Here is a 25,700-nt window from a genome sequence, read left to right as displayed (position 1 = left end):
TAAACTATAATCAACAAGGCAATTTAAAAACTCTCTCATGCTCAGTCCTCGCCACTCCTCTTGTGGCAGAAATTCTGATTTTACAGAATTAAAAACCGAGGCTTGAGAAATTAGATAACTCCCCTGAATTCCCTCAGCCAGCTAGAGGAGGGCAGTCAGAGCCGGGTCCCTGGACAATAAATGCCCCCGCGGGAGCCGCTTTTTACTGCCGTTTGCATCTTGCGTGTCTGGGTCCCTGGCCTGCATGTGCAAGTTTTCTGTGTATTCCGAACATCACTTTCCCTTCCATGAGTGGGTAAGAATAGGTCTTTAAAACTAGCTGATGACAGTATAAATTCTACTTAACAGCTGTTTTTACTGTCTCTCTAAAGTGAAAAGGTAAAAGCTCTTCTCTTCTCTCTTTATAGATTTTGATTTATGGAAATGAATTTGACAAAAGATTCTTTGTGCCTGCTGAAAAAAATCGTGATTAACTTTATCACCCTCAGTGTTTTGGAGGATGCTAAAATTTCTCTTAAGGATGTACGTGTAATGGAAAAAAGCAATGATGCATCGGCCCTGAGAGAGCCCAGCGATGACCGGGAGCCCCAGCAGGAGGAAGTGGAGGTGAAACACCTGGGGTACTCTTCCCACTTGATGGGCGTTCTCTGTGACTCTGAGGAAACCGCCAGGGGTACTTCCCTACCCCAGCAAGAGCCACTCGGCAGAACAACAGCCACAGATCCGGCAGTCGCTGAATATGAATACAGCCTAAGACCTGCTGACATCTGTGTGGGACCTGCAGACCAGGAGCTCAATTTGCAGGAGGAGGGGCCCCGACGAGGACAATTATTTGAGCGACAGGCAGCTTCAGCAGACGCAGGCCCACAAACACTGCTGTATTCATACGCCCCTCAGCTCAGAGACTTGGACCACCTGCCGCAGGAGCACGTGGACAGGGAACAGGGGCCAGAGGAACAGCCGGCCACCACACTGGCCGACTGGGACCCTCGGACCGGCAGGCTATGTATACCTTCAATATCCAGCTTTGAACACGACCCAGAGGGACGTGAGCGCCCTGAGCACGGGGAGCTCCTGGAGGACGGCCTTTTGTCCAGACTCTATGCAGACCAGGCTCCAGACGGGCCACCAAAGGAAAGTGAGGCCTATCTCACGCAGTTCATGGAGGAGTGGGGGTTGTGCGTGCACGTGGAGGACTCACGCCCAGCTTCCCCATGCAGATCCCTGTTACGAGGCTCCTGAGTGAGCACAGGAGTGCCGGGACCACAAAGGCCTGGGATGGCAGACATGAATCCGATTCTTCTGTGTCAGTGAGAACTCCTTCTTCTCTCTAGGCTCCAGCCCTGCTGTTGTTCTGCTTCCTGTGGGTGGTTGGTTCATGCATGTGGGTCTCTTAGAGCAACGGGGGACCTAGCGTGCAGGGCGGACCCATCGCTTTGTACCCAGCTAGTATCCAAAAATGTTTGCCAGGTTGGATGCAGAATTTATTCAGGTGGGTGTCCTATGGCCTCTCTGTTTATCATTTCCTGACAAGCACACTTCTGCAGAAGATACAATTTCTGCATGTTTACCCAGGGTATAGTGTACCATACTGTAAAACATTTCATGAGGACCGTTCCTTTTATAATTTTTAGAATTTGGTTTATTGCCAGAAAGATGAGATACTTAAAACATACAAATACTACCAAATGGTGGTAACTTGGTTACACTTAGGGACCCTGGCTCACTAGCTAATCCTGGCAGTCACGGGCAGAGGGAGCATGTTGGGCACAGGTTTTCTTGATATCACACACTTTGGGCTACTTGAAGTGGCCATATTAAGACTTTATGAGAAGTTCTGGAGTGTAAACATAAATTGTTATTAATATTTTGTTGTCAGAAAGTGTCCTCTCAATAGCTTAGTAGGGGACTAACCTGAAAGAAAGCGTCACATTTTATAATGAAATATTACATTTATTTCTGGAAATGTGTTTTTTAAAAAGATATTTACATCGTCTATAAAGTAGAACATGTTTAGCAGCATGAAACCTGTTACTAACATTAAATACTCTATTTGAGTGGGCGATGCCTCAAAGACTCCTTGGAATATGTGTGAATGAATATCCCTTATCCACATAATCTTAAAATTAATAGATAAACAAGGACTTACAATAGAAATAAGTTAAATTAATATGTAAGGGAGAGCGTATTAAAAATGTGACATAATTTACTGTGGGAACTGAAGTGCACCGTAAGACAACACCATCGAGTTAAATTCCGGTAACTGTTCTCTCCTTCACCGTTCACTTAAAAAATGAAATTGTACCATCACACTGCATTAAAATATGACAGAATCTATTAAGTTGAACCATATAAAATTGTTGCTATTTGATGTTCTTGACCTGCAGAAACAGCAATTTCCTATGATTTACCTTCATGTGTGTTTGTTTTCATCATGAACTCATAAGCCATTGATGCTCTTTCAGGAAAACAGATGTCATCCGTATCTCCTTGTTTGTGTTTTTGGCACAGGCAGACATCCCTGGTAAGAGAGATGGATTCTGGAGTCATGGTCTTTTGAGATTGTCCACAAATCCAAACAGTTTCTGATCTAATGGTTTAATTTAGAGCATAATTCTATTAACCAGAGTGTTCTGTTCTTCTGAGTCTTTGTAGAAATGACTCTGCCAGTTTTGAAGAACAAATGTGTAATACTGACTGTGAAAGAAATTCGGAGGGGAAAGAATGAGTTGTTACTAAGAGCAAAGACAAAATAAAGTGACTGGTGGTAGTTTGGCTTATTCATTCCATTCACAGAATATTTACTGAGCACCTGCTGTGTCCCACAGTGTCCTCCCCCAGGAGAGGGGGACTGTCCCCAGGGTGGTTCTGAGGATGAAGAGCTGGAATACAGAAGGCACTCAGAGCGGAGCCCGGCACACGGCGAGTGCGGAGTGAGTGTTGGCACCATTCACTGCAGAGTGCGTGCCTAGCCCCAGAAGGAGAAGCCTTTTAGACAGATGAGTATTTTGCTTCAAAGGCAGAGTTTGCCTGCCTTTGTTTTTCTCACCTAAAAGTACAATAGTAATTTGCTTCCTACTTCATGCCTTCTGATTGAAACCCGTCAGTGGGTTCATAAAAGGGAATCTATTTCTGAGTTGCTTTCACATCTCTTGTCATTCCAAGCATGTCAGAGGGATTGAGCATTTTTTAAATGTTGTCGCTTCTCTACTTCGCAACATATATACATACACACTCACACATAACCAAACGTGAGCGTACGGTGGGTATCTCTTGTGGGGAACGAGAGCACGTTCTGAGGTGCTGCAGTGTATCTGTAGGGGTGACAGCCGCTGTGCCTCCTGCCACCTCTGTGGCCAGGGCATCCGCAGCTCTAAGAGTCGTGCTCTGGGACCCCCTCCAACCCCATCCCCAGGGCTGCGGTCCACGTGGAGCTGAGCAGCGGAGGTATCAGAACCTTTGACAGGCACCGTCATCCTCTCCCTGGCTGTTCGTCAGTTCTAGGATTTTACACACCTCTTCCACAGGAGGTAGGTTTTCCTCCTGAAAACATCTATTAGTGGCTCTATTTCCACACCCCATAAATTCTAAACAACTGGGTGAATGAAAATAACCCCCTACACACAAAGTGAGTGAAACCTAGTGCCACACCTTGCGATGGAAGGAAGTATGTGAAGAGGGACCCTTCTCCCTGAGCCTACAACATAGGCGAGGTCTGGTGCCCTGGGCCCAGCTCAACTCAAAGGCAATCAGTGCGGAGAAGAACTGCTTATGCAGCCCGGAGCACAGGTCTGCTCAGCCTGCGGAATCTAATGAGAACACCAAACAGGGCTCCATCCGCACGGGTCACTGCCCCCGGTCACCAGTCAAGCTCTTTCTGGGCCACACTTTACCATTCCCACATCTTGAGATGAATTTTTGCTAAATCGTCTTCGAAGAACTGTTTTTCTCTATTTCCTTTGTGATTCCCATATCATACCTTCCATAAATCTTCTATCCACAATTTTTTCAGACTTTGCTCAAAAGCGTGTGCCTATAATTGTTTAATGAATAGTGCTATAGTTGTGTACATGATAGTAGCTTCATTTTTCACTATAGAAGATAAATGTACACATATTCGTTGTAGAGTAACTAAAAATAAAGGGAAAAATGGAAATGACCTGAAAGACTCCCACCCAGGTTTAACCACACAAACATATTAGGGCAGAGAAATGATTCTTAGCTGAGGGTGAACTTGACACCCCCGGGGGGACATTTGGCAATGTCTGCAGACATTTTTGATTGTCACAACCCTGGGAGGGGGTGGCTGGCGTCCAGTGGGGAGAGGCCAGGAAAGCTGTTAACTGTCCCGAGATGAGCAGGGTAGCACCCATAACAAAGAGTTATGGCCCGAAATGTCAATGGTACCGACACTGATAAACGTTACATCAAAAGCAACCTAGAGTTGGAGTTTTTAAGAGCCAAGTGCTGTGTGTTCTTTAAAGATAATTGAACCCCTCCCAAATGTTGCTTCCTGAAAATCACTGCCTCTGCAGAGAGGCTGGGGGGCTGTTGGTGGTCGTCTATCTTCCTTTGAGAGGTGGGACGCCCCTGGGCTTCCCTGCTGTGAGCTCCCCTCTTGAAGTCTCTGGGATCTTCAGCGACGGGTGTGTGAAGGCAGCCTTGGCGGTCACTGCACATCCTGCATAAACCTTCGTGTCCATCACTCACCTTCCTGCCGACTCCTCTGCCTGTGGCGGCTGCCACGTTTCTTTGGTACGTGAGTAGTTTCCATCTGTAACAAGTTTTCCAGCTGGTTTTCCTTTCTGAAAGGGATGCTGGGTTAAGGTTCTGAAAACACTGCTGCAACCAAGGCTCCTTCAGGAGGGTGAGGGTTGGTGTGTCGTGTTCTGTTCATGCCGGTTGTCGGAGGCTCCTTCTGTCCTCGGGAAAGGCTGTCTGTTCATGTGTTTCCCTAAAACTCTGCCTCTGGCACTTTGCTAAGCTTGAAAGTGCATGAGGTATTCGCTCCCTTACTTCCTCAACAGATTTCCTTCGATTTCTCAGTCTGTCCTTCTCTGGATCCAGGGGTCCTTGCAGGCCCCCCATCAATTCAGAAGATGGACATATGGCTCACACTTATGTTTTCATGCCCAGCCCGCTGAGAGGATGAACACTGTTGGGGATGAAGGCCACCGCCATTTGCCTGCCCCTGGAACTGACTTCTGTGGGACACAGGAATTAGCCACTGCTCTTAAATGTCTCATAGAGTTAAGAGAGTTTACATAGGATTCTTTCTTCTCGTGAAGTGCCCACTTCCCCAACCTGAAATTGACTTGAAATGCAGATACTTCAGAATATTTGATGTGAGGGGGGGAAAAAACAATGGGAATTTTCATCCCAATGCCCGAAAGGAAGCATAGGATATTGGATCTGTATTAAATCTGTTGGCTTTGTGCTTTTAAAAGAACTTGGGATATTTGACTAACAGAAGGACATATGGACAAATGAAAATAAGCCTTAGAATTTTTCAAATTGTCTGAGTGATCGATTAGCAGAAGAAGGATCATTGTGGTGTCCTGACTGGACATATGGACCCCAAAGCTAAGACACTTGGTTCAATGTCCAGCACTGTCACTTCTTAGGCTGTCACCTTAGAAAAGTCACTGAACCTCTTTGGGCCAAATTTGCTCACCCATGAAATGGGATAATAACTGCGCCTACCTCGCAGGGTGTGGGAGGTTGAAAGGAATTAGTGCCTCTCAAGTGCTTAGAAGAGCGCCTGACAGGAGATACATGCTCGATAAATGTCAGTGGCAACAAAATCACAGGTGGCATAGACGAGAATTTTCACGGACGCATTATTCATTAAAAAAACCTTGAAAGAACACTAATGTTTATCAGCAGGAGAAAACTGTGACAATGAATGAACTACGCCTTCCATGGCAACGTGGATGAATCCCAAGACAGGTTGAGCAGAAAGGGAGATTCCTAAAAGAATATACAAAGGATATTTCCATTTATATAAAGTCCTAAAACATATGAAATTAAGCACTATTCGTATACTGGTATGAATGGATATGGTATGAATCATATATGGGTGAAACCATAAAGAAAAGAGAGGGAGTGATTAACAGGAAGTTGAGGATCGTGGTTCCCCCGTGGTCTGAGGGGACGGGAACAGGTGGAGCTCCCTGGGGCTTCAGAGGAGCTGTTCCCCAACTATGGCAGAAGCAGGATGCTCTTTGGATGGTTCCTCTTTAAACTGAGCATGTTTATTACACATGCCCTAGCACATGTATATTTAACTGAGAAAAACAACAGTGGAACCCCAAAGGCCTGAATTTCGTGTTATTCTCACAGGTTCCGTTATCACTGTCAGCTTTGCCCCACTGGTCAAGGCATCTGGAGTTATGAGAGCTGACAGGCATTTTCCCTTGGAAGTCAGAAGCAAATCTATTTAGGGTTATATTCTGTTTACAAAGCTTCTTAGGTTCCAAAGTTTCGATTATGTCTAAAATTCTGAACAGGAAAGAACTATTGATGGGTTGGTTAGCTGGGTTTCCACGGCGAAAGGCATGTTCTGGACATCTTGGCCTTGCTGAGAAGTGCGGATGTTCAAAGAGCGAATGCCTGAGCCCCGGCAGGAGACAAGGGGACACGGGATGCGCACGAGCTTCTGCAATGCAAGCACCTTCTCCTACTCACGGGCACCGAGGAGTTAATAAGTAATCAGACATCAGGCAGGCAGGCCCCCCGACCAAACTGCATAGTGCGGACAAATCCGTCCTCATGCAGCAGCCAATAGCTGATCTCCAAGGAAGGAGTAGGGTCTTAAGTGCCCGGCCTTTACACTTCAGCTAACTGTTCCCCTCATAATAAGCTTGCCGTGGTTACCAATGCATTTTGTAGTGACCATTAGCAAATAGATGTCTTTGCTTTTCCTAAGTCTCATATTTCCTGCCAGTTTGTTGCCACCAGCTTCCAAAATGAAGGATTTGTGAAATGACAGATTTAAACAACACTTTCAGGTGGAAACACCTTTAATCCAGGCATAGTGATGGACTTCAAACATTTAACTTTACCCCCGAAAACAGCATTAACAGAAGCATAATTAGGACATTTGCTAATATTTCTTCTTAGCAGCCCACATCATCTGAGACCTGAGTCTCGGAAATCTGCTGTCTACATTCATTCTGAGCATCACAGTTTAACAAAGGCTTTAACCAACCAGAAAACGTCTGAGAGAGGAGCTGACAGCCAGGACACAGGACGTGTGGAGGGAATCCAGGATTTAGGGAAGTCCTGATAGCCGCCATATGCAAAGGCCTGCCTATGAATGAGGACACTCACATGCGTTTGTTGCTTCAGAGAATGGAATTAGGACTCATATTTGGGAGTTGCTAGAAGGCAGAGCTCAGTCCCAAGCAAGGAGGGGCTTTCTATATTAGCTGGCAGCTCTGCATTCTTAACTCCATGAGGTACTGAGTTCCCTGTCATAGGGAGGGTTCAAGTCCAGGCTGGTTTCTGCTGAGCCTTTTGCAGAGAGGATTCCTCCCTGCGGCTGGGGTTGGAATAGATGGTCTTGAAGACATTTCTACCTCAAAATGTCTAGTATGAAAAAACAGTATTTGGAATCCTCTTTATTTCTCCCTTTTTTTTCTTTTTTCTTCCAGGCAGTTCACTAGCCAGTAACTCACGCTCTGGTTGTCATAAATTGCCATGGGCCTGCCCTTTGCGGGTGGCTAAGGGGAGCCGAGTAGTGCCTCTCCTTAAATGTGACACACAGGAGCTTAGAAATTCCCCCCTGAGGCACTCGCCCCCGACAGGCACTTCAGAGCTCTCACCCTGCCAGAAAATGAGTCTGCGTCGTCTAGAAATGGCATCTTTCATTTCCCCTTCTCGCTGCTATCCTGCTTTAAGAAAGTCCCTTTTATTATTGTTTCTCCTTAATGAAGTTTTGGGGTTGTCAGACTGGGAATACTGCTCGCAAACAAGGCTCAGAAGGCATCCTGTTTCCATCAACCCCCTTCTGACTGCTGGACCAGACTGGACATCACCAGACAGCCACAGTCACAGAGGTACAGACACAGGATGGAGTGAGAGCAGCTGGCATTGTGAAAACTGCCTATATCACCCCCAATCTGAATAAATACTGTCTGTTCTCATCCCAGTTTTCCAGACCACCCTGGGGCAGCTACCCCTGGAATGGAGATGTCTCTGCAGGACATATCAGAGTGAGCTGTGAAATATAATTCATTACTTACTGCACTCAAGGTCTCGGTACGCCTAAGTCTAAAAATCGTAAAAAGTCTAAAAGTCTAAAAAATAAGCTTTTCAACAGTAGAAAAAGTGAAAATGGAGTGAAGGAGGGGAGAGAAGAGGGACGGCCTCATATTCCTCCTATTGGCAGTGGGCAGCCCTGGGCCAAACTTGTGATGAACTAACAAACACACCGAGAAACACGGGCGAAGACACGGGCATTCACGTGCAAACTGTGCTTCATGGGGAAGGAATGGGAATGACTCTAAAAACATTCTCATATGTAATCTATTCCAGAATCTTCTAAAATGTAAACTCCATGAGGGCAGGGGTTTTGTCTTCTTTTTTTTCACTAATAGGTTCCCAGCACCTGAAACTTTGTCTATCATATAGTAGTTGCTCAATAAACATTTGCTGATGGAATGTATCAATACATGAATCTTAAGAATTATATGAATTGGTGCCCAGAAATAGACCCACACAAACAAAGTTAACTGACCTTTGATCACGGCACAAAGGCTATTCAGTGGTGAAAGGATAATGTATTCGGCAAATGGCATTGAACGGTTGGACATCCGTATGCAAAAAAAAAAAAAAATCATTCTAGACAAAGACCTTCCACCTTTCACAAAAATTAACTCAAAATGGATCTTGGACCTAAATTTAAAATGTAAAACTATGAAACTTCCAGAAGAAAACACAGAGTCAAATAGGTGACCTTGGGTTTGGCAGTGTTTAGTTACAACACCAGAAGCACCATCAGAAAGGGGTTCTTGGCTGAGGGAAGGCCACGCATAAGCTGAGTCTCTGAGATGTACCTGCGCTTGCTCTTTGAGAGGAGGTCAGAAAGAAGACAGCTGTGCGTAGTGAGCCAGCAGGAGCCCGGAAGACGATGAAGGCAGGGGGCGGGTAAAGACCAGGAGCCTCGTGACAGCTGTAAGGCATTTGGGTTACACTTTAGTGACAATGGGAAGCCACTAGAGAGTTTTATGCAGGAGACTATCATTTGATGCCATCAATAAATGTCAGTTGACTCTAAATTTGGACGACTGTGTGATGGTGGATAGTGGGCGCCTTCACTTTACAAAAGAGAACACACCAGAAGAAAATGAGTTGTTTTGGTTTGTTTGGGGGGGATTGTGTTGCTTTTGCTTTTTATTTTTGTATTTGTTTCTGTTTTGCTGGGAGTTTGGAATAAAGCATGACTTTAGTCTGGGGACTACTGGCTTTGAGATACCTGCACGTGTGGAGATGCCAAGGTGGTGGTTGGGAATATATGTCCAGGGATTGAGGGAAAGGATACAACTCAAGAGTTAACTGTCCTCATAAATTAGAATCAGAGGGAGAATCAGCTCAGGGAGAGCGTGGGCTACAGCAGAGGGAAGCCACGGACGGAATCCCGGGAAATTCAGACGCTGAAGGAGAGGACAAAGGAACAACGCTGAGAGGGAGGAGGGAACGGGGAAATGACAAATATAACTTTAACCAAGCCCCATCTAACCTCTAGAAAAGGAATAGGAGACCCCAAGTGAGAAATTTCTGGAGATATAACTGAAAGGAAGACTCGAGGTCAAAGGAACTAATGTGAAGAATCCGGTAGAGGCAACACCATCTCCTGTGTCAGCAAAGCCAGGTCCCATGGAAGAGGGGCCGCCTGAGGCCGTGGGCAGAGCTACAGTCAAAAAGAAATTAGGTTCCAGAAAATTGATCCTACAAAAATACTTGAGCAAATGCACAAGAATGTAACTATAAGATGTTCATCACTGCATTTACCATAATAAAGATTTTTAAATAATTCAAATCTTTAACAATAAAAGATAAATTAATATTGTTACATCCATACAAGGCAAAATTAGGCAGCTATAAGAATAAAGGAACATGTTCATGTTATGTTAGGCAGGAAAATATTAAAAAGTGACAAAATGCATCACATTTTTATAAAGATACATGTACACTTTTACCAATACATATTTATAAATTATACACATAAATGCATAGTTTTTCTTTCTGCTCACATTTTCTGATCTCGTCATGGACATGTATTACTTTGACATTTTAAAAAGAATGATGCAGAAGTTCTCTTATGAGCACATTTACTCTCTGTGATGGGTACAGCCTCAGCAGAAGGGCCTCTGGGCTACTGCGTTTTTAAAGACCACAGCCTCGCAGAAAAAGTACTTAGGATGGAGTGGTGAGAATTAAATGAATGGTGTCTTTCCTATAGTGTTCTAAGCACGACACAGTGTACAAGCTCAGACGGCAACGTTCAAAAATGTATTTGAAGTTAGGAAGTAACACCAGATGAACACAGCGGCAGGTGGACAGTGCGGTGAGATGCGCATCGGGCTGGAATTAGGAAGCAGCAGTGTCTACGACCGCAGGAGTAATGACAGCTCTTCAACCCGGCCACAGGGGGCACACAGCCTTGTGAACCTTGACACTTTCACTTCAAATCTTTAAAAGAACCAGAGTAAACTCTGGACTTGTCAGTCGGGTGCGTTTTCTGAATGTCCTAATACCGCTCAATGTAGAACATGTGCTCACTGACGGAAGCCGTGTTTGGTTGGTATAGAATCTGAAAAACAATACACAGTGCTATAAGCAGATGCCTAACCTTCAGTAAGTCTGCCTTTTATTTATTTTATTTATTTATTTTTTTAATTAAGATTATGATAGATTACAACCTTGTGAGATTTCAGTTGTACATTATTGTTAGCAATGTTGTGGGCACACCACTTCACCCTTTGTGCCCTCCCCCCACCCCCCCTTTTCCCTGGTAACCACCGATCGGTTCTCCATGTCTATATGTTAACTTCCACCTATCAGTGGGGTCATATAGAGTTCGTCTTTCTCTGTCTGGCTTATTTCGCTTAACATAATACCCTCAAGGTCCATCCATGTTGATGCGAATGGAACAATTTGGTCCTTTTTTATGGCTGAGTAGTATTCCATTGTGTATATATGCCATATCTTCTTTATCCAGTCGTCAGTTTCTGGGCACTTAGGTTGGTTCCACGTCTTGGCTATTGTAAATAATGCTGCGATGAACATAGGGGTGCATGGGACTCTTGGGATTGCTGATTTCAGATTCTTAGGATAGATACCCAGTAGTGGGATGGCTCGGTCATAGGGTATTTCTATTTAAGTCTGCCTTCTAAATACCATTTGAGGTAGGGGGTAGGTAGGATAGAAAAGAACTATTATTAAAGTTTCAAAGTTTACAAGGATTTAGCAAAGACCCTGCATATCTGATGGGGGGTTGGTGAACATAAACACCTCTGTGTCACGTCTGTGTCATGGAAAGTATAGGAGGCAGTGCCTAAGAATTCAATTTTGAAATCCTCAGCAAAATTTTAGAAGAGCCCAGAATTTATCTCAGAATGCATAAACTGAGTGTGTCTTTGACAGCGAAGGCTCCTGGGTTTTGTTCAGATGGTGCCCTCGGTTCCTGGGCCGCCCAAGGAGCCTTTGCATCCGTGGCAGATGGTCTCCCCTCGGCCTGCTTGAGTCCCTCGCTGCTCTCAGGGTCCCAATTCCGAGAAGTCGGAGCTGGGGACGCCCACTGAGGGAGGGGGAGAAGCGTGAGCACATGCAGCCTCTGCATCTGCCCCTCCGCTCCAGCCCCGGACCAGCCTCCAGGGAGGTGGGTGGTGCAGTGCAGGGAAGGGGTGGAGGGAGGCAGCTCGGGCAATTATGTCTTCCTTGAGCTGCCACAGGCAAAGCCACTGACATTTATATCCAAAAATGGCTCGTTCTGATGCCACAGTCTTCCCAGAGGAGAGTGTGTCATGTCTTCATCGTCCTCCCCCAAGGGCAGGGAGCCGTGCTGCATAGGAGATGGCATTATCAGTGGCCTGCCTTGCTTTCAGAAATGGAATAGGGTTAGTCACTGTGCCCAGTGCTGCCCACCCGCATCCTGCCCCCTTACACCCCCTGTGCCTGCCTAGCTTAGGCCACGCCTGCTCCCAGGGTCCACTGGCGGCTGACCAAGTCTTCTCACAGCCTCATGGCCCCTGGCTGGGGGTGCAAGTCCAGGGAGAGGTGATGAGCGCCCCGCCCCTCCACGGCCTCCCTCTGCCCCCAGGAGCTAGTCTGTGCACCCCTTCCTTGGTGCCCCCTGCAGCTAAATGCTTCCAGGAGGATCTCCCTTCACAGAGGTGGCTGACATAGGGATGGCCCCCCTCAGGGTCGGCTCTCTAGGCAACTAGCCAGCAACAGTTACTGAACAACGTTCAGGTTCGCAGAAAGTCACAGCTCCTTCAGGAGGAAGGAAGGAAGAACAAGGCTCCTCCGACCGCGAGATATAACCTGGACCAAGAACACAGAACACTCATCGCCTTGCAGCAAAATGTCATCGAACCGGAGGCTTTGTAGTGACAGAACCTGCCATTGGAGCTCACGGACTCGGCAGTCTATGTGCTGGGACAAACACTCTTGGGGGTGCTTGTGGACGTTGGTTTTCCTTGTGTGATTTGATTCTTGTTTTATTTTGTTTTTGCTCCTGCTTCAAATCCAACTGAGACTACAGAGCTCATGTCAACCATACTCACAGCTATTTCATAAAGGATAAAAAATTCTTTTTCTCAGACTTAGCTTTCAAAATTAAACATTCAAATGAAAATATAACATTGCTCTGGTAGATGTCAGTGATTAAAATCACGAAAACAGTCCTTTTCAGAGAAGCTTCATAATGCATCTAGACCGTTTTTTCCCTTCGTCCAACCCTGACCCAATTCTGAGCTTCTGTTTTAAGCGCAACTAATTGTTGACAAGTTGCCTCTCAGGAATGAGCTTCTTTTCTGAAAAGAAACCCCTGAGGAACTTCCTAGGGGGGAGGAAGCTTTCAGGGGCATTTTGCCCCCTGAGGTCGGCTCCCTGAGGCCTCTTTTCATTTAGGGAAGGACAGCCCTCTCCTGCGCACCCGTCCCTGGACCCGGAAGCATGCAGAGTGCCTGTGGGGACACAGGGCCACCCCTGCTGCCCTCAAGCGCCACTGCCCGCCTCCCTCCACACCCCACAGCGTCAGGGAGCACACTGGGGTCTGCGACTTTTGTCAAAGCTGCCGGAACCCTGAGGAGATGCAAAGGCTGCTTGCCAGGGCCTCCAGAAGGTCTGATCCAAGAGGACAACAGGGACTTTTCAACTCTCTCAGGAAAAATTCTGTTTGAAAGAGAAATATGTCTGGAGCCATGGCCATCTGCTCAAGGACAAAAGACATCTATAAACTTCCTTAGTCTCATCTTACTCCCTAAAGGGAGATGACTAGAAAAGGTCAAAGTGACTTTAATTGGTTTCTCTAAGTCAAATAAATAGATTATTATTAAGGATCCATCGCATTTGGGGAGTGAGGACACCAGGATAAATGACGCAGGCCCTGCCCTCAAGGCACTTACAGGGGCTTCTCTGCGTCCTTCCATTTAGAACAAGGTGTTTATTCCCCACCCCCCCACCTCCCCTACAGAGACAATCACTACTAAACCGATTTCACACTGGTCTGACCTTTCGTCAGTGATTCCCAAGTCTTCATTTGAAATGTCAGCTGGACTAAGGCAAAGCCCTCTGGAGAGACTGGAGCCTCTAACTGATTCTTCACACCAACCAGGATCTGAGAGCCATCCTTGACTTCTCCTTCTCCCCTCGCCTCCAGTCAGTCATGCTGGACCGGAAATTCCACCTCCTCAGTCTTTCGAGTTGTCCCCTTATCTCGTTTCCACTGCTCCATCCGCCTCAGCTGCAGCGTTTCAGTGCTCCTGGCGCATTGTCCTGGCTTCAGTCTCATGTAGCACTTAGCCACTCTCCACGCTGTCTCATGACTGCCTTTTATTTGTTCAGTTTTATGGGAGATTTCAAGCCCTGGGGGCAGGCACTGAGCCTCTAACGTCTAGATCCTGAGCACGGAGCGTGGTGAAGGGCAGGCGTTCAGCCCTGTTCACTAAATGTATTCAGGATGGGAACCAGATACATGTGAGCACTGAGTGTCTGCAAAGCACATTTCCTCCCCTTGAGCTTCCTCTCTGACATCGATAATCCCTTTGCACATTTTAGCCGCATTTCTGCTTTTTATTCATTTATTTCCACTACCCAAATAAACTGTTGGTTTTCATCTGCTGTGGGCTGCAAAGCAGATAATCAAAGCTATTCGGTTGCAAGGGTGGGTAGGCTCTGCCTGGGTCCCTCTTCCACGATTAAAGCAAATGGGCTTCAGCGCACTGATTTTGTGCGAGCTGTTTCAGCCCTCAGGGCACTTTGTTCCACTGCTGTGCTCCAGAATGTAGAAGTTATCAATAAGTCTGAATTCTAGGAAACTAAGGTGTTACTATATTAAATTTTTTGGTAATCAATGATTTTAATTTGTTCTTTTCTTGCAACATGGATCTTTCAAGTTTGCTTCTGGAAAGGTATAGCAAGACTCTTAATTTCACTACTTTTTTTAATGATAAATATGAATCTTACCAAAAAACGTTATTGAAATATATCTCACTGGAAAATATTTACATTGCTATTTTTATGTATATCTTTGCTGTTGAATTTTTTCAAACACAGTTCAATGTTAAGTGAGACAGGATGTCAAAAATCTGTGATAAAATGAATTTAGAGTCCCCACAACTGAAAATGCACAGACATTGCATTATTCTGTTGAGAATCTCCCCTCATCCTGTTCTTGACGGGCTCTTTGTCAGTGGAGAGCTGAGCAACGCAGCCCTGAAATGCTTCTCAGCACAGAGCATTGGTTTCTGCTTTTTCTTTTTAAACTGTGGTTGGTTCTATTCAGGAGTAGAGATGCTGAACACCCTTGGAAAAAGAAGTTGAGCTTGGAATTGAAGCCAAGTTATCCTCCATGTGAGCATTTCAGTTGACTCAGTTGAGAGAGCAAGCCCAGCCCAGCCCAGCCCACCGGCTGTGCACACGCCTTCCACCCACACCCCTGCAAGTGAGGGCCTGCACAGCCAGGCGCACACGTGGCCCAGCCAATGGGAACAGATGGCCACCTGACATCAACAGGTGTCAACAAAGCCATAAATGTAGAGTCAGGGCTCTGAGACAGAAGGAATGAGTTGACCTTGGGCACTTGACCTGAAAGGACATGTAGAGTCAGGATGGAAGTGGCCCAGCTGGGCTGGAAACCAGGAGAAGCTGATCTAGAGAGAGGAAGCAGAGAGAAGAACCACCGTGAGGCCCTAGGAGAGGCATAGAGTGTGACCTCCATTCGGAGAATGACCAGCCATATAATTTGCAGGGCCCAGTGCAAAAGGAAAATTTGGGGCCCTTGTTCAAAAGCAAGGAGCACTGTCATTAAAGGTACTAAAATAGACAGATTTTTTCCCTTAAATATATTTACTATTTATTTATAAAATGCATAGAGGTCTATTGGCCAGCTCAGATCACCATAACAAAATACCCCAGACCAGTCAGCTTAAACAACAAAAACTTGTTTTCTCACGGTTCTGGAGGCTGGAAGGCCAAGATCAAGGTGCTGTGAGGGTTTCTGCTGAGACCTCTCTTCCTGGCTGGCAGACGGCCGTCTTCTCGCTGTATCTCACATACTCTTCCTTCTGTGCATACAGAGAGATGTCTATGTCTCTTCCTCTTCTTGTAAGGACACTAGTCCTGTGGGATTAAACCCGATCCTTACAACCTCATTTAACCTTAGTGACCCCTTCTCCGACCTCCTGAATGGCCCCATGGCCAAATACAGTCACATCGGGGTTAGGACTCCAACATATGCATTTGGCGGGGGACACAATTCAGTCCATAAGAAGGGGAAATGGTGATACCTCAGTAAGAACATAAACTCACAAATAGAGAATAATAGTATTTTTGGTGTCATAATCTTATATAACGTAATAATACTTTGTAAGTGTGATAACCTGATGGATTGTACGACTTTTCTGGCTCACTTCTGCAAATATGTTTACTAGGCCATCAAAATTTATGCTTTTAGCAAATTTATTTTCCATTGGTATCATTGAAGGCAAAGTGAGTTGCTCTTGGAAAATTCAAGACGGCAAACAATTTTTGATAATCTTTAATTTTGAGGAGGATCTATCGGCAGATCCGACTGCTCCTGGAGCTGTTGAGTATTTTATAGGCTGTGAAAACATTGGCATAAATTTGTGATTAATTACTTTTAAATATAAGTATTAGTGCATCTAGACCTGAAGATTCTTGCAGAACAATTTCTCCAAAAAATTTAAGCCTTCAGGGGCTGGCCCCGTGGCCGAGCGGTTAAGTTCGCGCGCTCCGCTGCAGGCGGCCCAGTGTTTCATTGGTTCGAATCCTGGGTGCGGACATGGCACTGCTCATCAGACCACGCTGAGGCAGCGTCCCACATGCCACAACTAGAAGGACCCACAATGAAGAATATACAACTATGTACTGGGGGGCTTTGGGGAGAAAAAGGAAAAAATAAAATCTTAAAAAAAAAAATTTAAGCCTTCATACAAGTCAGTTTCATGTGTCTGAATTTAATCTTAAATGTAATTTTGTACAATAGCATTTTAATATTTTCTCTTACATTTCCTGTAACAGGAAACTGACTTCATGGTTTATATATAATTCGACACCTGTTTATGCATTCTGTTCCTGAATCTTCAGTTACAAGAGAAAATTAATTTTAAAATTATCTTCATTAATAATTGGTTTATCTGCTCTTCATATAAAAACAGTGTTCTTTTCTGTCAGAATGTGATGATCCTTAAATTTAATTTCTATTTCTAAGCTTGTGAGCATTTGTTTGCAATGTTGCAGCAGTTTTCAAAACCAGGAATTTTCAGCTATGAGGAATTCTAAGAATTCTCTGATAGGCTTACTGCAATGTCCACGTGTATGTTTTTATTTTGTAATAATTTACCGACAAAGTTTTATCACTTGAGCACCAACAGTTCTTGGCTAAAGATTTAAGATTTGTGCCGATGCCCCAGAGACCAGCTCTAGGGACAGACCAGCAAACTGGCTTTCTGCAAACTGGCCTCCTGCTGTGGATCCCAGCATCGTCCTCACATGGGGTCCCTCCCCTCTCCAGGGCTGTGGCTGCTGCTGCTGTCAGCATCATCACCAGCAATCTGGGCCCAGGTCCCAGCCAGGGTAACTGCTCGTCAAGCACATGGCCCACTGCTCTCCACGCCACAAGACTGAGCCAACGTGTGTGTGTGTGTGTGTGTGCACATGTGCAAGTCCACACTGCTGTTTCACATATCTCCTCTGTGCATGTGCATATTCCATTGTCCAATCATATTTAACTCACAAAACACAAGCTCCTCCCCAGCCAGTGCTGGCACCGGCCCTCAGGAACGAAGGCTGTGCTTGTATCTTGTCCTGGGATGCCCGCAAGATAGCCCATTGTATTTTTGCAAAACATCCACTACCGCATAAACACAAAGTTGTTCCTTTCAGGGAAGCCTTGTGCCACCTTCCTAGAACTCCTTATGTCTACGGGTAATGATGTAACTCGGTCAGAGGCAACGTAAAGCAATCAGAAGTCTGTCGTCAGAGATTTCTGGGAAACGGGCTGTCCTGAGGCACATACGACCTTCTTCTTTCTGTTCCTGGCCTTCTTCCTGCCTGCGATGCAGACGTGAGGCTGAGGGTAGAAGAGCCGTCTTGCAATCAAGAAGCAACAAGCGAGGAGGCAGAGTTGGGACATTGTTCCCTGCTCACATCAGGAAGTGGCCACACCAGCCCCGGACTGCCAGCCTCGGACCTTCTTGTCACATGAGCTACAACAGCCGTTTAGCTTGGGCGCTGAGTCAGGCTTCTGTCACATGTGGTGAGATGCAGTCTGCACTGAGATAACATCACTTAGTGAGCTGGGGTGGGTTTTGGTTTCTTGCAACTTGCTGCTTGTGCTCCACCTGTATGCCTGGATCCCTTTGAGCACAGGGGCCCCCCTCACGGTGCCCTGCCTGCCCCAGCCGGTACTGTAGCTCTTGTGGAGTCTGCCCTCGGCTGCAGCCTGTTGTCTTAAGAGCCATAGGAATCTACATCCCAAGGAGCTACTCTGCACACCCTGGCCCTAACCGGGATGGCCTTACTGCAGGATTGAGTAAGAGTTATGCCCTGTGGGACCTCCTGCATGTCCCCACTCCTCCGCCAGTTTCTCCTGGGGACGTTAACTAACAAACTGCCTTCACATGGGCCCTTATCTGAGGGTGCACTTTGGGAAACTCAACCTAAAATGCAAGCCAAAAATCCAAGGAAAAGAAGCCTTCCCAGGTGCTATGGACTGAATGTTTGTGTCCCCTCAAAATTCCTCTGTTGAAACCCTAATCACCAATGTCATGGTCTACGGAAGTGGGGCCTTTGAGAGGTCATTAGGTCATAAGGATGGAACCCCCGTGATGGGATTGGTGCCCTTGTAAAAAGAGGAAGAGAAACGAGATCTCTCTCTCTTTCTTGGTGCACAAGCTCAGGAAAGGCCATACAAGGACATGACCAGGAAGAGGGACCTCACCAGAACCTGAGCGTGCTGCCACCCTGATCTTGGACTTCCAGCCTCCAGAACCGTGAGAAATGAACCTTCGCTGTGTAAGCCGCCCCACTGTGATGGTTTGTCACAGCAGCCAAAGTGACAGAGAGACTGGGGATTTAAAAGTCGTTTAAAAGCCAATTGGTTTTGACATTTGCTGTTCAAGGATAAAGGTATCTTTCTTTGCATCATGCATAAGCTCTGAAAGAAATTCCCATCCCTCTTCACATCTGATGGCAGCCCAGGCATTCTTTGTCAGTTGAAATATAATATACTTCAAATAAACATGTATTTATTAGTTTGACTGTAACAGAAATATAGTCACCATAAGAAGAGAATGCCACTATCTCAACACCAAAATGAAGAACAGGACACAAAATACGTGTCAGTCGGAGTGTTGACGCCGGGCTGTCTTTCAGACCCCAGCACAACTCTCGTGGGAGGGGCGCTCCACGTGGCGCTGGCTCAGGGGAACTGTCTGTCACCCTCCACCTCCCCACCACCTCCCGACACGCTGCTTTCCTCGTCCTAGCGTCCAAATTGTCTTGCTGCCCTTTTGTGTTGGCCATTTAAGACACGCATTTCAGAGTTTCATTGCGTGTGTAAAAGAACATTTAACAGCTTTCTTCACAGTGTGATTGTCTTTTATCTTGATGTTGAGTGGTCCCCTTGATGTCAGCAGGGCTGGGGATTATTTTTAAAGGCCTAAATCAATTCTTTCATTGAGAAAATTGGCCGGTGCTGGCTTATAAGCTCGAGATGAAAGCTGGAACCCCTTCCAGTAGCTCCTTCTGAGGGCTGAGACGAGAGCAGATGGCTCAGCGGCCCTTGACGTGATTTGATTACCCGTCACTGCCAGATGCCCAGTCTGAGGTACGTGAAGGGAAGCACAGACAGGCAGCTGGAGCTACGCTGTTTAGGAAGCAGAGACACTCTTTCAATTCAATGGCTGAAAACAAAATGATCCTTCAGGTTTTAAGGACTCACAATTTTTTGAAAATAGGAAGTATCTTCCAGTCTTAAGCGTCTGTCTCAACACACTCCCTTCGGGCTCCTAGTTCTCCCTGAATCCTTATCATTCTAGAGTTCTGCCAAGCTGGATGGAGAAAATGACTCAATAAAAAGTGCCGTTAATTTCATAGACTCATAGAACCATAGGGCTCGAAGGAAACTTCTGGATCATTTAGTGCTGAGTTCCACCCTTTGCTTTAGAAGGAGGCCAGGGCCTCCTGGTGTTGTGGTAGTCCACAGTCATGCACGTCACCCAGCAAGATGGTGGGAGAGTGTCGACTTCTGGTTGCATAAATCAGAAACCCTCACCGCCCTTCAGTGAAGGAGAGGGCGGCGTGCAGGTGGAGCCCTGGGGGGCAGGCAGCTGGTGCAGCAGTTAAGTGCGCTCGTTCTGCTTTGGCGGCCCCGGGTTCGCCATCCCGGTGGGCATGGCACCGCTTGTCAAGCCATGCTGTGGTAGGCGTCCCACATATAAAGTAGAGGAACATGGGCACGGATGTTAGCTCAGGGCCAGTCTTCCTCAGCAAAAAGAGGAGGATTGGCAACAGATGTTAGCTCAGGGCTAATCTTCCTCAAAAAAAAAGAAAAAGAAAGAGCCCTGGAGGTCCTCACAGAATCCGGGAGCAGAGAGGGCATCTGAGACTCTGGAAACTTGAATCGTCAAGAGCCCTCAGGAAGCCACCCTGTGCCTCTCACTCTCAGGAACCACAGGGTTTCCTGCGTGTCTGCTCGTTCATCTTGCACCAGGCTCACCCACCCGCAGCCCAGGTGCCCACCACTGAGGGACTCAACGTCCCACGTCCCTAAGAGGGAAGCTAATGAGCCCCACCCACAGTCACACCAGCCCAGTGACGGACCAGGTCCCCAAGTCTAGTGCAGTTACCTGATGCCGGGAGGAGGGGAGATGGGGTCACTAGCTCAGCCGTGGAGGAGTCCCCACGGCAGGAGACAGCTGGCATCTCTAGTGACATGAAATGATTTGTTCTCCTGAAAAGAGAATTCAAATCAAATTCAAACAAAATTACGTCGTGTCTAAGTAGAGAGTATGGAATACAAGGATAGTTCAACATATGGCTAATCTTTATTGCTGCAGAATATCACATCTATAGATCTAAAAATAAGGAAAATTATCAATAGGGATCAATAAGACATTTGGTGAAATTCAATAATCATTCATAATTTTTAAATTCAAAAAAATCATTAAAACACCTTTAAAAAGGTAAATGACAAGCTAATTATAGTCCGTAATAAACAGGGGGTTAATATCTTAAGTTCGCAAGCTCCGCTTCGGCGGCCCCAGATTCATGGGTTCGGATACTAGGCGTGGACCTAAACACTGCTCATCAAGCCGTGCTGTGGTGGCATTCCAAACAAAATGGAGGAAGACTGGCACAGATGTTAGCTCATGGTGAATCTTCCTCACCAAAAGAAAAAAAAAATGTAAATGTGAAACTATTGGTTAATATTTTTATATCCTGTGAATCCAGGAAATAAAAAAGAATAAGGCAGAGGTTAATCCATGGAAAACAGCTTAGAAAAACTAAGTAGATCCAGTAAGATGGCCTTCTTGAAAATAAAAATCACAGGCCAGAAACTGCAAAATAGTAAGAAAAATACACAAACTGTGATTCACAAAAGATAATCATACCTAACTTACCTTCCTAAAAATTGTTGTGAAGATTAAGAAAAATAATAAATTTGAAAGGCCTTTCACATTTAAAAAGAAATTGGTGTAATGGTAGTAATAATTGTATGGATGTATTGTTTTAAAGAAAAAACATTTAGAAAATTATGTGATCCCTTTCAAGCAAGAGTCATTATTCTCACACTTGCCAAAAAGTCCATTTTACAATACTAATGTGCACTCATTGTTGATATCCAGGAGGACAGAGGTGTGAAAGCAGTGGGTTAGAGCAGAAAAATGGTTTCCATCCCTTGGCTCACCATCCTCCACCCTTCTGGGCATGACACCTACAGAAGTCAAGGTATGAAGAGAGGGCAGGAGGGCTCAGGCCTGGAGAGAGGACACAGGAACTGCACAGAAAGTCCACTAGGGACGTGCTCTGATTGTCCTGCAGATGCCACACCTGCACCAACCACGGCCACTTCCAGAAGGGGTGAGTGAGGCATTCTCCTCTGCAGCAGCAGAGGTCAGAGGGGCTAGAAGACACACCAGGGAGGAGGCAGAGAGCTCAAGGAGAGAGGAGCGTCCAACAGGCAGGGGTGTCCAAGACGGCAGGGCGGGGCCCTGGCCCTAAGGGCCATCCCTCTTTTAAGAGCTGGAAGACGAGATGGACAGTGTGTAGGAGCCCCCTCTAACCACTACCCCCACCCCCCACCCCAGCTTCCACCTTGGGGTCTGAATTGGCTGGAAGACAAAACTCAAAGCTGAAGTCAAGAACTGTTTTGTGCCTGAACTAGCTCACATACCAAATAAAAAGCAATTCTAGCATAGAGAATAATTAACAAATTAAAACAGTTTCTGAGTACATATTTCCAAATGTGTTTTACTTATTTAAACTCTCTCCTGCTTCTCTATCAACAACTGGCTCGAAACTTAACGTCCTTCGTGCCCCCTCAGACGTACATGTGTGTCTTAGTGACAAGCAAACAACTGGGCGCAGCCCCAGCGTCTGCACTTACAAGCTGTGTGATTTCCAGCAGTTTGCCCAACCTCTTGTGACTCATTTTCTTCTTCTGAATAATGGGGAGTAATGCACTTATTTTCTAGGGTTGCCAGAAAGGTTCCTGAGATGAGCCAAGGACATCACTTGGAGCGTGTTCCATCCCTAACGACTGCATCATAAATGGTGTGTTTTTAAAAAGTAAAATGGGGGGCCGGCCTGGTGGTGCAGAGGTTAAGCGTGCATGTTCCACTTCGGCAGCCTGGGGTTCACCAGTTCGGATCCCGGGTGTGGACATGGCACCGCTTGACAAGCCATGCTGTGGTAGGCATCCCACATATAGCGGAGGATGGACACAGATGTTAGCTCAGGGCCAGTCTTCCTCAGCAAAAAGAGGAGGATTGGCAGCAGCTAGCTCAGGGCTAATCTTCCTCAAAAAAATAAAATAAAATAAATAAAAAGTAAAATAATGTTTTATTTTTAACATTATACTCTGCAAGTTCCATAACATCACTGCTATAAACGGAATGAGGCAGAGAACTTTCCCTCACTGGGATCCTCGGAGGAAGTGCCCCAGATTTAATTTAGAAGAAATATTTTGATAAACTGTTTGAGACCGAGCCCAGGTGAACTGACCAGACAGACACATGGGGAGAGGGTTTCAACAGCCAAGTTGTCTAGTTTAGGAGAAAATCATCCCTTTTGCGGATTTTGAAAGGATTTTTATATTGTTTTGTGCAGTTCACTCATTTACCAGAGGGACAAATGCCGAGCTGGGCGCACATTTTCTTTGAGTCCAGAAGCAGGCCAACCAACAAGGTCCCGTCCAGAGATACTGGTGAGGCACCGTGAGCCGTGCACGTGTGTGACGCCGTGTGATCTGCTTCCATGGAGAGGCGCCCCACAGGGTTGACCTGCTGCTTTCCCAGCTTCTTTTTGTCAGCCTCCCAGAGACCTATCACTTCCAGGAATGGAAGGCAATCTAACACATCCACACACCTGCTAGTCTGGGGTATGCTTGGCTTGGTCCTGTGCCCTCCGCGTCAGTTCCTCCACCCCAGAATATTTACTCGATTTCGGAATGCAGGCTTAGCTTCTCTCATCGTACCAGCACGGTCAGCTGGGAAAAAGGAGCCTCCGTTTATCGATTTGTATTTGACAATTTGTACATGGTCCATCAGCCTAGCCATGACATTTGACTGTATTCACTCTGTTCCAGGCAGGCGAGAACCATGGAACTCAGAGACAATTATTAAGCAGACCGTTTGCATGTAATTAAGATCTGCCCCAACCCAGTCACAAACCAGAGACTGCAGATGAAAGACCCAAAGCCCGGTGTATGTTGTTTTACAGGTCAGGGGTATGGTGGCAGCTGCTGCCTGTAATACACAGGCATAGTTCACCCACTGCCCAAGTGTCCAGCACTGGGAATTGAGGCAACTTTGTTCAAAGAATTATTTACCTTTATTTGAGGAGTAAAGAGAAATTAGAACAATGGCAATGAAGATTACCAGAAATTTTTTTCCACCTTAAAGAAAAAACAAATCCTTCCCCCACCCTCTGTACACCTCCACTCGCACAGATCACCCTGCCGGAGATCCCTGAGGCGTCTGCTCACCAGAGATGCTGCCCGTGGTCCATACCAGCGATTGGGCGACTAATGGCTTGTCTTTCCTACTCCAGCCTGATGCCCGGAAAGGCTAGACCCGGAATGTGCCCGAAGACAGGGAGAGAAGCACCCTGGAGGGTAGCTAGTTCCCGGTTCCCCTGACGTCCTGTCTGCGTGGTCCTCATCCTCCCTCCCACAGCCAGAGATTCTCAAAGCAAACTTCCTGGGCCCCCCAGGGCCCGTTTACGGCATCAAAGCCGGTGCAGGTGTGCACTATTTGTTCTGAAAAGGAAATTCAGAACATTCAGTTATGCAGTAAAGCAAAAAACTGATATTACACACGTGAACGGTCTCTGGAGCCAACTTGGTTCATTTTTGGACTTCTAGTACAGCAGTTTTGAAAACTAATTTAGCATGTAGGGGTATAATTCTATGATAAGTAAATTCAAGTTCAACAATTTATATTTGCACAAAAAATAAACTGAAATGACTAGGCTTTTAAAAATATTTTTCTCATTTATAAAAATGATACGTGTATTGGGTAAATACAGCAAATATAAAAGAAAATCAAAGTCAACAGTAATTCCAGCCCCAAGGGAAATCCCTGTTAATTTTTTGAGGTATTTATCCTCAAATGTTTTCTATTTATATACTTAGACATACTTTTTATCGTCATCCTATTGTATATGCAGGTTTTACATTTAAATTTATTTTGAATAGGTAAAATATACATCTGGCATTAAATTCAAAAGGCCATAAAACGAAAATAAGACTCTAGCTACCAAATGGCATTTGTCAGAGGCAACTAGTTGACAGTTTATTTTTAAATTTATTTTGAAAATAAAAATAAAGAGTCTGTTTTTAAATTCTTTCAGAGATCAATACATGTATGAGGATATGTATGTAATTTTAATACAAAGGTAGCATATTATACACTGTTCTGCACCCTGTTTTGTTTCATTTCTATCTATATACGATCTACTTGAGAAGCCCTCCCTGGTCACTGCATGAAGGTCCATCGTCATTTTTAAAGACTGTGTAATATTCCAGGGCCTGGATTTTTGCATGTTATTTAATCAGTGTCCTATTAATGAATGTTTATGCTGATTCCAAACTTTGCATGTGGCTTTATATTTCTTTTTTCCTAGTACTATAGCTTTCAACTTTCCCATGTTATTATATATTCTTTACATATAAGGTTTTAGTAGATTGCATAACATTCAATTTTATGTTTTGTAGTAATTTATTTAATTAATCCCCAGCAGGCAATGATCATTCTTCTGTACAACTTTCGTTCCCATCTCACTCACAATGTCTCCTTGTGGTAGATTCCTGGACATGGCCCCAAAGGATGCATAATTATTAACGTTCTTAACTTGTGTTTTCAACTTATTTCCCTGATGAAAAATGATGCCAACTTACAACCCTACCAGCAGCCTCTATCGGCACTGAATATTGTCAATTTTTTTTAACTTTAAATTTTACCAACCTCATATGCAACAAGTTCTTGTTTTCCTTATTCATCTCGGTGATGGTTTATTGAGTGTCACATACCAGGCGTGGCCTGGCCCTGGACACACGGAAGTGAACGAGGCACCTCCCTTACGGAGACGACCTTCTAGGTGGGGAAACAGAATAAAGGAGTAAACGTAACATCCTCTCAGGAAGGAAGAAGAGCCATGGGGAAAAATAAAGCCAGAGGAGGGAGAAGGTGCTGTGGGGGCTATTTTAGATGGGGTCAGGGAGAGCC

General features: G+C 45.5%; 1 protein-coding gene and 1 long non-coding RNA gene across 2 annotated transcripts in view; one reads left to right on the top strand and one right to left on the bottom strand.

Moving 5' to 3' along the window:
- The window catches only part of IL20RA (interleukin 20 receptor subunit alpha), a 37,848-nt gene extending 35,078 nt beyond the window's left edge, over positions 1–2,770 (top strand). The window contains 2 exon segments of the mRNA XM_070223986.1: positions 408–458; positions 460–2,770. Coding sequence (XP_070080087.1) covers positions 408–458; positions 460–1,242 — 834 coding nt within the window. The 3' untranslated portion in view covers positions 1,243–2,770.
- Positions 2,771–9,984: 7,214 nt separating this feature from the next.
- Positions 9,985–14,050, bottom strand: LOC138916064 (uncharacterized). The gene is made up of 2 exons (XR_011422701.1): positions 13,741–14,050; positions 9,985–10,816 (listed from the first exon to the last, which is right to left on the bottom strand). It is a non-coding gene; the product is annotated as an uncharacterized lncRNA (long non-coding RNA).
- Positions 14,051–25,700: the final 11,650 nt, after the last annotated feature.

Source organism: Equus caballus, chromosome 10 (genome assembly GCF_041296265.1).
Source record: "Equus caballus isolate H_3958 breed thoroughbred chromosome 10, TB-T2T, whole genome shotgun sequence".
In the NCBI taxonomy this organism is placed as follows: Eukaryota; Metazoa; Chordata; class Mammalia; order Perissodactyla; family Equidae; genus Equus; species Equus caballus.
This window is presented reverse-complemented; position numbering and strand designations above follow the sequence as displayed.